The sequence below is a fragment of the Ochotona curzoniae genome, unplaced genomic scaffold, assembly GCF_017591425.1.
Source record: "Ochotona curzoniae isolate NIBS_2020 unplaced genomic scaffold, NIBS_Ocur_1.0 scaffold_2453, whole genome shotgun sequence".
Taxonomy (NCBI): Eukaryota; Metazoa; Chordata; class Mammalia; order Lagomorpha; family Ochotonidae; genus Ochotona; species Ochotona curzoniae.
Window position 1 is genome coordinate 3349307 of NW_024467094.1, and position 12378 is coordinate 3361684.

The following is a 12378-nucleotide window of genomic DNA, read 5'->3' on the forward strand; positions in this document are numbered from 1 at the left end:
CGGCGTAGTGAGTGGTTGTGGATTTTGAGGATGTGGCACTTCTCTGACTTGTATCACTGTCTTGTAACGGACCCTTTTAACTGGTGTGATTTTAAAATCTTTGGAACATTTAGCTTTTGCAAAGCCGCTGTGGAAATCGGTGATTTTTCTCCTTGAACTCCCTGCAGAGCCTTCCACGTTTGCTTCTCTTGGGTCCCAGGGGTGGGTGATACAGCCTGCCGTGGTCCTGCCTCCTCCCCGGCCCGCTCCCCAGGGCAGGCTCAGCTCCTCAGGGCTCCCAGGCTTCTGCTGAGCGGAGAATCCATTGCCTCCGCCTTGCTCTTCTGCGTAACGGCATCCCCAAGTCCTGCTGTATATTGTGCAGACCCACCCTGAACATTTTCAAGTCCCTGGACAAGATTACAAATGAAAGCCCACATACCACATGTCTAAACATTTAAAAAGCTATAAATCATGCTAATACACTGTTAAGTGAAATATATTCTATTCTTCTATTTTGACATATATTCCTTCGTAGCAGTGAAACAGAAAAATGAGCTTAAATCTATTGTTTTTATATGTCTGGGAGTTGGCAACATCCCAAAGATGACTCAATTTAATTATTATTGCTCATTTGGGTATTCTGTTGATGGCTCAGTAATATTTGGGTGAGTAATAAAACAAAGGCACACACAAATCATTGAACTATTATGTACTTACAGAGCAAAATTCATTTTTCATCTTTTAATTTCAGCAACATACTAATGATAATCAAATTCTGTATTAATTTTGTCCTATTGACAATAATGATTTAAAACAGGGGTTGGCAAATGTTTTTTTCTGAGAAGGTCCAGACGTTAAATATTTCAGACTTTGCAGGCCATATGGCTTCTGTTACTGCTCACTTTAATCTTGCTGTATAGTTCAAAAGCTGCCATACACGATATGGAAGCGAATGGGCATGCTGTTCTCATAAAACTTTATTTATAAAAAAAAGAGCTGACTCACTGTCTGGTCGCAGAACCTTTTCTTGACCTCTAAAGGAAGCCCCATACCCGATATACAGTCACTCATTCTTCCCTCCGCCTCTGCTCTTGACAACCAGTACTACGCTTTCAGGTGCCACAGCTTGCTCAGTCTGAACACGTCATGTGGATGGAATTTGAAATTTCAAAAATAGCTGGATGTGGCCACAGTTTGGCGATCCCTGCTATAAAAGGCTTTTAAAATAAGCATGTGCAAATATGAGGATATTTTGACTGAAAATATAAATCCCAATTGCAAAACGTCCGAAGTTATTGTCCTGTGAACAAGGAAGGCTGAATGACAGAGAGATAGATCTTTCATTACACGGTTTACTGCCCAAATGTCTGTAAAAAGCCAGACTTTGAGAAACCAAAACCCTGGAGCCAGAACTCCACCCACCCAGGTACAAGGGGTTCAGGTACTTGGGCCATCTTCTGCTGCTTTAGGCACATTGGCAGGAAGTTGGATTGGAAACAGAGTTCAGGCTAGGGCTTGAACTGGCACTGTCGTGTGGCATCACAAGTGGTGACTTAAGTGGCTTTGCTGCTTAAGGGCTTTGCCCTTTAAATATTTGTAAAAGTTAATTTTCTCAAACTACGACACTTCAAATTACAATTAATACAGAAGGTTAAAGTACAGTGATTTCATGTTTAAAGTTATGAATAGCAGTGAACTAGGTCTCAGCTCCCACTAAACTACATGAGAGCATGAGCGTGGGCCAGGTGTAGCTGGGCTGTGACACCCGACAGTAAGAACTGGAATGGGTATGGGCCAATTGGGCAAGGACACTGTTCCTGCCAGGACAGGAGGTGGACTATGTCAGCTTCGGCCAAAGACCCACCAGTGTGCATGAGGTCTGCCATTGGGAGATCTGCCGTTGGGAGATCTGATAGAGGAGCCTGGGGAACTCCTTTGTCAGGACGTAGTCCCTGCAGGTGAGCGCAAGAACCAAGGCAAGGTTACAGTACTCACAGGCACACATGTAGGTCAGGTCAGGCAGTAGGCTAGGCTGGGACAGTTCATAACATCCACTGACAGATCTGAGAACCAGGATGGGCTGGGCTGGGCCGCTACACCAGCCAGTTCATATTAGGGATGCCAAGGTGAAGTGAGCCATGCCGGTCTGGATGCCGGGTATGTGAGCCCTAGGGATTGGGGAGTCTGGGTCCACCTGCATGGTGGGTGCCAGGTCTGTGAGTCCCAGGGGTGGGATATCCTGCAGAGACCTAGTCTCTGGGCCTGGGTCCCTAGCCCACCTACCAGTTAACATGGCTTTATAATGTTGACAATTTCTTTACTTCTACTGTCCATTCATGATCCTGCATGATGGTGGTACTCCCTTCCACATCTGGTGTTGGGACCAAGAGCATCTGTACAGGTCTCCAGCTGACAGGTCTGGTGTTTTGAACTCAAGGCAAGGGAATTTGGAAAGTATTTTCCTGGAGCCTGAACAGTGTCAGGCACAAGAGTGAATGTTTGTCGATCCCTGCAACACTGTACTAGTGCTTAAGTAGCAGTTTTTATAATGAGTGTGTGTGTGTGCTATCTGGGGAAACCTCCTACATTTCAAAAGCCAGAACCGGTTTGGTCTGAGTCCCCATTGGGTTGACAGCTTCACTCCTCATAGTGGCAGGTGGTTTTGCTCCTCCAGCAGACCCCGTGGACTGTATACTCATGGATTGTTCTCCCTAAGTCCGATGTTGTGTGTGATCGGTTTCAAGAGGATGCTATTTGTGTGCAGATGCAGGAGATCCTTCGGACGTTCTGTTTTGATCAGGATGAGATGATCATGTCACAGTTTGTACTGTTCCCAACCAAGCAAGCTGATGGAGCTGCACAGAGCAAAACTTTGCCCTGATGGACCCAGGCCAGCCCGGCCCCCAGACCATGGTCAACATTGCCGTTTTCTGCTACTTTTTCTATGTTTAACCCACCAAAAGACGTTCATTTAACAGTTACTGTGTGTCCAGAAACTAACAATAAAACTACTGGGTGTGGGATGGTTGGGGAAAGTGGTTGGGAAATTCACAAACAAAAAATATCCCATCGTCACCAAATATTAACAAAGAACCTTCTGCCATTTCGGATTTATCCTCATCGTGTTCTCACCGCTTCCCCTCTGTCCCTAGATGGTTGATTTCCAAGTAAGAGACACACACATTTCCCCCTTCTTATCTCCAGCCACACATATGCAAAACCCTGATAACCCGAGGTTGACAAGGGAGCCCTGCACGGCAGCAGCTGTCCACAGTTGCACAAAAGCTGATAGCACAGCCCTGAAACCCATCATTTATAAAACCCCTGTCAGGAGCCAAGATGAGCCCAGACAGGGGATTTGCTGTGGCTGAGCTGGGGGAAGCACCTGCTCTTGCCTCATGGTCTCTCCATGTTGATTAAAAATTCCATTCCCCACTTCTAGAATGTAGACTTCATAAAGACCTGGTTAGAGGACCTGGTAGGCTGTCCCAAGCTTGTTCTCCTCATTAACTGGGACTTGCCTGATTCGGCAGCACTTAGGGGGGAATCTCCCACTGTACGCATGGGTCTTATTTGTAAGGGACTCTGAATGTCAAAGTGGTAAAGTCTTGGGCACCCGCTCTTTCTAGAATCCAAACAGAGTAGAAGCCATGTAGAAAGAACAGTGACGCAAGAGTCAAGAGACCCAGAATAGGAGAGCATTTTCTGTCCACTTGGCTGCAGGCCTAGGGCTAGCCAGCTCGCAGACTTGGATGTATCTGTGAACTGGAAGGGCTAGATAGGATTTCAAAGGTTCTCACATTTCTAATGTTTCACGGTGCAGCTTGAAACAATGCAGTTCTCACTTCTCCTATCTTCTTGGTTTCCCTATAACCAGTCATCCATCTCTCTCTCTTTCTTTCTCTCTCAACACCCCCCCCCCCCACACACACACATGCACTTACTTCTTTTAAATATTTGTTTATTTGAAAGGCATAGCACTGAAGACCGAGACAGAGGGGGAAGATGGTGATCTTGCATGTATTGGTTCATGCCCTCCAATGGCCACAACAGTCAGGTCAGGGTGAGGCCAGAACCAGGAGCCTGGGACTGCCTTCATGTCTCCCACAGTTGTGGCAGGGCCATTTCCATAACTTCCCGAGTCTGTCAGCGTGGAGCTGGGCCAGTCACTGAGCAGCTGGACTTGAGCTAGGACTCTGGTATGGAATGTCAGCATGGCAAGTGGCAACTCAGCCTGCTGTGCTGCAACATCAGCCTCACGCACTCATTTGTAAGGACTTGAGAAAATCGCACTTTAGATTCTAGATCTTGACTAATTAATTCTATTTTATTTCTTCTTCTTAATAGTTTTATGCCGACATTAAGAAAACTTCTTTATGACAGTTCTATTCTTATTTTTAGATGACTTCTTATTTTTTTAAAAAAATTATTTATTTTTATTGGAAAGTCAGATATACAGACACTATTGGCCTTTGTGGGCATCGAGGCAGGGGAGAGGGATGGGTGAGTGAGTGCAGCAGCAAATGGGATTTAGCACACGCTCTCTCTTTCTCTCATAGGTGAAAAATACATAAAAGAAAGCAGGGTTTGGGACAACAAACACGGGATTAGGAATTATATTTTGAATCTTACGGATGCATGAACTTCCTAATGATTTAGCCTTGGAAAGGATCAGGAGACAAAACAGTGAGCCTCGCAAGACACTGGTCTATTTCTAGTAAGAGTCAGTGCCTGAACTAAGGGCTTGGGAAACGCTCAGATCCAACACAAACAGGAAGGATTAATAGTGTCGTCTGTGCCTTTTACTACAGCTCTGCCATTCGACCTGATCACCAATACCTTCCCCCTGCTTCCATGAAGTCTCCCAAAATGAGTGTGATGAAGACTTTTGGCCATTTCCCTTCTTCCCTGGAGCCCAGGGGACATGGTGTTGGTTTCCTGAACTAAGCTTTGATGCTTGTGGTATTGCCAAGCCCAGTGAGAGTCAGAACTGTGTCTATCTCTTTATTCAATCATCCAGAAGCATGTGCTATCAGTGACACTGAACGTGGCCCGGCCTTGAAGTCTGAGATTTGACTTATCTTGATGACAGCTTGATTCTTGGAACTGCACAGCCAGATCGGGCTAGGGTGGGAGGTGGTTCAGAGACATCCATCTTCATGCCCAACAGGAGCCAACTCACACAACATCTAAAGGGAGTTTCCCTTGCAGCCTCACAAGTCACGTTCAGAGCAGGGCTCACCTCACAACAGCAGGAAAAGAAATATTGATGTGAGTGGAGTTGGGCCCAAGGGACCACGCAGGCTGACAGCAACGAGAGTTCCCAGCCATTTCCTTTGCTCCTAGGCGCACGCTATGGGAGACCCACAGGAACTACCGTCCGTGCTGTGGCCATGAAAAGAGCATGTTTTTCTTGCGTTTTCTGTTGCCAGAGGCTTCCAGACACAGACACAAGGTTCTATAAGTTGCACAGACTTAAGAAAAGGGCATGTGTGAAGGAGTTGGATTTATTTACTTCTGAAGGCAAATTACCTTTGTATTACAACTCAAGGACTTTTTCCTGCAGTGTGTTCTTGCCTTGCAAAACAGTCTTTGAAAAGCATGTTGTGTGGCTCACCTGTGTGCAGGATTTGCATTCTAAGTTGAAGAGGGAAAGAATGCATTTACGCACAAATTTGAGGACAGATGGACAAAGACACCACTGAAGGAGTCACAAGGCTGGTGCTTAGATGTCCTAGGAAGTGGAAAGATACGCATTTTATTTTATTTAATTTTAAGACTTATTTTTTTACTGAAAAGGCAGATTTGCCGAGAGAAGGAAATATAGAAAAATCTTCTATTTTCTAGTTCATATCACAAAATGCCTACCATAGCCAGAGATGAGCTGATCTGAAGCCAGGAGCCAAAAGCTTCTTCCAGGTCTCCCACATGGGCACAGGATCCCAAGGTTTGGGCTGTCCTTGACTGCTTTCCCAGAATACAAGCAGGGAACTGGATGGGAAGTGTAGAAGCTGGGACATAAACTAGAGCCCATATGGATTGCTGGCACTTGGAGGTGGAGGATTAGCCATTTGAACCATTGGGTCAGCCCCCAAAATGTATATTTTAGAGCCAAGTGAACCTAGATTTTCATTCATGACTGGGTCCCTTCGGACCACTCCCATTATGTCAAGTATAATCTATGATTGTGATTCTTAAAGAAAACATCTGGAGCTCTTCTCTTCCAAGAAATAAACTAATCAAGCACTCTGATGTGGTATGTGTGATCTGTATTTTAAATTTCGGCCTAAATTGGAGGTAAAGAAATGAGAAGTTAAAGGAAGCAGGAATGCTGCCTACAATTACATCTACAACTACTGCTTCATAGTGCGTGCACGCTTTTACAGCCCTAAATTTGTTTGCACATTTGATCTCGTCTCTTTCATGGAGACATTCCAACAATCTCTGGATAGAGGTCTTCACACATTTTATACCAGGGACGCTTACATGTGCAGAGTAGGTTGGGCTAACCAACATCTCCTTTTTGTGAAGGGTGCCACGTAGTGATGGGTACTGTGAATTGATGCCACACGGAGAAATTGGCATTGTTTGCACAATGCTAACGGGCAGCATCTATTTGCCTTTCTCGCCACGCTGCCTGGTCTTACTCTTACTCATTCCTCAAGGTGAACTTGATAGGTGGGTAATGAGATACACTAAAAATTTTATGGAAAAGAAATTGCAAGTTCTTTAATAAACCAGGAGCCAGGGTCCCAAGGCCTGGGGCCACCCTTGCGCCATCCTTGCTGTTTTCTCAGGCCATTAACAGAGAGTTGGATCGTAAGTAGAGTAGCTGGGACTTGAACAGGTGCCCTCATGGGATTCTGGCACGACAGGTGGAGGGTTAACTTGCAATGCCACTGCTCCAGCCTCAAGAAGTCTCTTTCAAATCCAGCAACAGAAAGCAAATGTCTGGGAAGCAGCAGTTCTGTCAGGTGTTGGTGTTCCTGTCTCCCACTTGGGAGACCTGGGTTGAGTTCTTGACTCGTGGCTTTGGCCCAGTCAGGCTGCAGAATTATAGGCCTTTAGGGAGTGAATCAGTGCCTGGAAGATCGTTCCCTCTCCTTCTTCTTTGTCTTCCTGTATCCATCTGTCCTTCAAATAAGTAACAAAAGGAAAAAAAATCCAGATGACAGATGACGTGGTATGGGAGTAGAATTGGGAGTGTTTCTGCTGAAGGTGCCTGTGTATCTATCTTGAATTAGAATCAGATTACTTTATTGAGCTCATCAGAAGAGGAGATGTGTAAGACTGGTTTGAAATTCACTTTATCCAACACATGTAACCAATGTATTTAATTAACACATGCAGGATTTACTTGAAGCATTGAGGATGATGTGTTTGAGTGACACATTTTAATAAAGACAGTCTCTCTTCCCCCTTGTCTTTCACTGTTAGAACAGGTGGCACATATTTATTCCACAGTGTTAACTGAGCAGATACTGTCACCAGCATTATAGCAGTGAGCAAAACATGTTATACAGTACTCTCATGGCATTCATTCTACTCTTGCAAACAAGTAATGACCTTTAATCGCAGAGAAAAAAGAGGGGAGGGGAAAGGGGTGGTCCAGGGACCAAGCAGGGAGCAGTTAAATAATTTGGGATGCTCTTCCTTATAAGAACTCAACTTTCAGTTTTTGAAAGATGTGTTTGTTTGTTTGAAAGAGTTACAAAGAAAGAGAGATCTCTTACAACTGCTAATTCATTCCCCGGGTACCTGCCATGGCCCAGGTGGAACCAAGAGTCAAAAGCTTTATCTAGGTCTTACACGTGAATAGGAGGAGCTCAAGTGCTGGGACTATCCTCTATTGCTTTTTCCAGATCATTAGTACGGAGCTGGATCAGGGGGGTATTAAAGAAGCTAAAATAAAGGACGAGGGCTGGCTTTCGTGCTAAGACCAGTGTGGGACTGAGTTGGGATTTCCATATCGAGTGTTGGAGTTTCTGGGCTTGGCATCCTGCTCGGCTTCAGTGTCCAGCTTCCCGTGAGGCTGCAGATGATGGCCATGGTTGGGGAGTCCACAGCAGCTTCGTGGCTCCGGACCTTCTGTCCTAGACTTGGCACAGTCTTATTGCTGTAGGCAACTGGTAGTTCTCTGCAAAGCTCCCTGCCTGCCTCAGTCTCTTTATGTCTATCTTTTTTTTTACCCCTCCCATAAACACAAAAATCATAAATGTTGTTGATCTTTAAAAGCTAACATGGAAATCAGTGGGTTCCAAAGGAGCATCTACTCAAGGAGGCAGAAAGAAAGCACAAAATTATTGTTGGGGAGAAGGCTGTGTTTCCAGCTACTCACTGGGTGACTTTTAGAAAAAAGTATTGTCTACCATAATCAATACAGGGCAAAGAACAATACTGGAATAAGTCAATACTCATACCAGAAAAATAAGGTACCAGTATTAGATAATTTTGCCAGTAGCTCCCTACAATCTTCCAAGAACAGAGCATCGGTTTCCTAAACTTCTCAAGCACATAGAAAATTTCTCAGCACATTTCATTTGTGGAATAATTCGTATTCTAGTTATTGATTAAGCTATTAAATAGAAAAATAACTTAAGGGATATCTCATTATTGAATATGGATGAAAAATACAGAAAAAATGACAAATAGTAATATACCAAAGTTAAACGGAGTGTGTTCCAGGAATAAAAGTGAATTCAATATAAACATGCCAGTTTGAGTCTTTTTGCCATTAGATCAAAGAACAAAATGTATTAGTTTCAATTCAGTTACATTGTAATAAAGTCCAAAAATTCATTTAATGTAGTAGTTTTTAAAGATTTATTTATTTTTATTGGAAAGGCACATATACAGAGAGGAGGCGAGAGAGAGGAAGATCTTCCGGCCTGAATGATGGAGCTGAGCCAATCCAAAGCCAGGAACCAGAAGACTCTTCCACGTCTCCCACAAGGGTGCAGGGTCCCAAGGCATTGGGCCGTCCTCGACTGCTTTCCCAGGCCACAGGCAGGGAGTTGGACGGGAAGCGGTGCCACCGGGATGAAAAGCAGCACCCACATGGGATCCCGGTGCATTCAAGACGAGGACTTCAGCCTCTACGCTGTCACGCTGGGCCCTAATCTAGTATTGACTTAGGCAGACATGTATTTCTTGTAGGACATGGAGTTAGAAAGATAACACCTTAGGAGCAGGATATATGTTTATACATATATATGTATATGTAATATGTATCTATATTTAAATAAGCACTGCATGTAATGGCAGCACATCTAAGTTGAAAGAGGAAATCCGTTGCATGGCTCCTGATGCTAACTTGTGGCTGACCAGCAGTTCGTCAGTTTTCGGTGGGAGAGAACACTTGAACCCAATGCCAGTCACCGCGCGATCAAGCCTCAGATGGCAAGGACCCGTGTTGTGGCATCACGGGGACACTTTTTACATGATCAAGAAATTTTTACCATTCATTTGTAAAAAGAAACAGGCAAGAATCACCGAGAACACGTAGAACACCTTGGTTGGGATTTACTTTGGCATACGTGAAAATATCCCATTGTAAGGCATAACTTCAGTTGGGCCAGAGAACTATTTAGAATATGCTAATGATGCCATCTCGAGTCCTTACTTCAAAGATGGATTATTGAATAAGCCTTACTTGTTATGGGAAAGCCGTGGAATTATGAAGACAAGTGGCTTGTGTAGTGTATGCCGTGATGTTTAAAGTACAGTTGCTTTCAGAATAGGCTGGGTGAGCCCAGGATATGTTAACAACCTTCTCATAACAGTTTAACTGTGTTCATGGCAATATTATCCTTCATCAAAAAGAAAAAAACTGACCAAGTTTATTGTCTTACAGCATGGAGTATTGATAATAAAAAGTAAATTTTAAAAACATTCGTGTTATTTGCCCTGGCCAGGCGTGTGTTAAGGCGCTGAAGTCCGGTAGTTCATCGATTCACCGCAATGGTGAGAGAGATGGATGATGCTACGCCAAGGAACCGAGGGTTGCTGGATGGTTTCGCTCCGTTGTGCAGATAGCATTACTCTCCAAGCAAGTAAGGGAAGCCACTCATTCTTCAGACGCTAATGTCCCTTTTCTCTCCTTCTTGTGCTTTTTGCTCAGGGACCTGATGCCCAGGACCCTGGAGGGACAGATCACCATGGAGAAGACACCCAGCTACTTTGTGACGCGCGAGGCGCCTGCGCGCATCTCGGCCATGTCCAGGGACACCAAGCTCATCGTGGTGGTGCGCGACCCGGTGACCAGGGCCATCTCGGACTACACGCAGACGCTGTCCAAGCGGCCCGACATCCCCAGCTTCGAGAGCCTGACGTTCAAGAACAGGAGCGCCGGCCTCATCGACACGTCGTGGAGCGCCATCCAGATCGGCATCTACGCCAAGCACCTGGAGCACTGGCTGCGCCACTTCCCGCTGCGCCAGCTGCTCTTCGTGAGCGGGGAGCGGCTCATCAGCGACCCGGCCGGCGAGCTGGGCCGCGTGCAGGACTTCCTGGGCCTCAAGCGCATCATCACGAACAAGCACTTCTACTTCAACAAGACCAAGGGCTTCCCCTGCCTCAAGAAGCCCGAGGGCAGCAGCAAGCCCCACTGCCTGGGCAAGACCAAGGGCCGGCCGCACCCCGAGATCGCCGCCGAGGCGCTGCGCCGGCTGCGCGACTTCTACCGGCCCTTGAACCTCAAGTTCTACCAGATGACTGGCCATGACTTTGGCTGGGACGGATGATGACGCTATAATTAAAAAAAAAAAATTAAAAAATCAGAATATAATATATTTTTTTATCAGTTGGTAGAGAAAAGGCGATTTAATATTTGTGCTGAAAATGCTTGTTTCTGTATTTTTTTTTCCCCCTCATGAATGTTAAAAAAAGTTTGTTTTCTCACCCTTGGCCCATTTCAGTGTGCAACCAACGCCAATCATTTGGAGAAAAGAGAGAGACCAGGATACCTCCTGGCTCTGAAAGAATTTCAGTGTCCATGTGTAACGATGTATTCCATAGACCTGATCACGACTAATAAGCTTTGGTGGCATTAAAAGTTTTCAGAAAAGCTTGGGGGAAACATCTTTGTCTTTCCTTTTTTAAAATATGAGACCCGACACAAATGATGTCTGCCTTATCATGTTCGTCTTGCCTCTTCCTCTGCTGTTTTCTCTCAAATCATTTCCCGGTGAGGAATATTCTAGATGTGTGTTTTCGCGGTGCTTGCAAATATGGCCTGTGAGCCTTTTAGCTATGGTGGAGTGTAAAAGCAGAGAGAGTTCCACAGACATACCCAGTTCATAGATAAGGAAAACTGAGTCTCAGGGAAGTCTGAGGGCTTATGTTGAGGTGGATCCCGGCTAAACCACTTCTCTTCCACTTTTTGCGGAGATGCCGGAAGCTTTAGAACCAGTGAGCGCTTTCTGGATGAGCTCGTGGAAACCGTAGATGGTTTCCTTGGCTTTCTCAGCTTTCAACGTCACCTGACTCCAGGTGTAGTCCACGCAACCACTGGGCTTTGAACACAGCCTGTTTTACCAACCAGACCTGGCTCCAGGTTATTTAAAGTACCTTGAGGTCTTGCTTGACTGAGAGAATTGTTGGATTCTTACATGAAAGACAAGGCAGACAGCCACACCAGGAAGGAGCCGAGGTGTTGAAGGAAGGAAATGCATGGATCCTTTGGCTTGGATTCTTAGTTTTTACAAAAGAAACTCCCACTTCCATTTAGAGCTCACACTCTGTCATTTTTCTCTGCCTGTTCTGTAGGGAGAAAGTCTGTCTTCCTTTGGACTATCTCACTTCTAAACTCGGAGCTAGTAGTAAAAACAAAATTAATTTGTTTACAAGGCTCTTACGTTTTTCATGGATGGAGGACCGTCACTTTGTCGCTTTATTTTTCTCCTCATTTACTCTTTATCCCGGTTGTCGCTGTTCGTTAAGATTTGGAAAACGTTCTGAGAAATGGAGACGTGGGGAAAATGATGGCTTTCCCCCCTTCTGTTTCTTTCTGCTCATCTCCCATTTAAGTCGTTCAAATAAATCAATAGTTTATTAAGAGTATTCCTATCCTCTCAGAGTGGGTATTAACAAGATTAGCATTAATGGGAATTAAATTGGTTGAGAGAGGAACACATATGCACAGAACATATAAAACATCTATAATTAGTCTGTCAGCAACATTTTATTACAGGTTTAAACCCAAGAGGAGAGTGTCTCTCATTTTATAAAATCTTCCTTCTCTACCAACATTTAAAGGAACAGACTCTGTAGCATTCCAGAGTCATAGTCTACGTCTTCTTCAATGCTGTCAGTTAAAAAAAAAAAAAACAGTGGAAACTGTTATAAAATACGCAGTAGCATTCTACATGCCCCGTTGAGGTGACAGGTGATTTCAGC

At 44.8% G+C, this 12378-nt stretch overlaps 1 protein-coding gene across 1 annotated transcript in view; it reads left to right on the forward strand.

Moving 5' to 3' along the window:
* LOC121169889 (heparan sulfate glucosamine 3-O-sulfotransferase 3A1) overlaps positions 1-10724 on the forward strand; it is an 87484-nt gene extending 76760 nt beyond the window's left edge. The window contains exon 2 of the mRNA XM_041000694.1: positions 10103-10724. Coding sequence (XP_040856628.1) covers positions 10103-10724 — 622 coding nt within the window. The remainder of the gene's footprint in view (positions 1-10102) is intronic.
* Positions 10725-12378: the final 1654 nt, after the last annotated feature.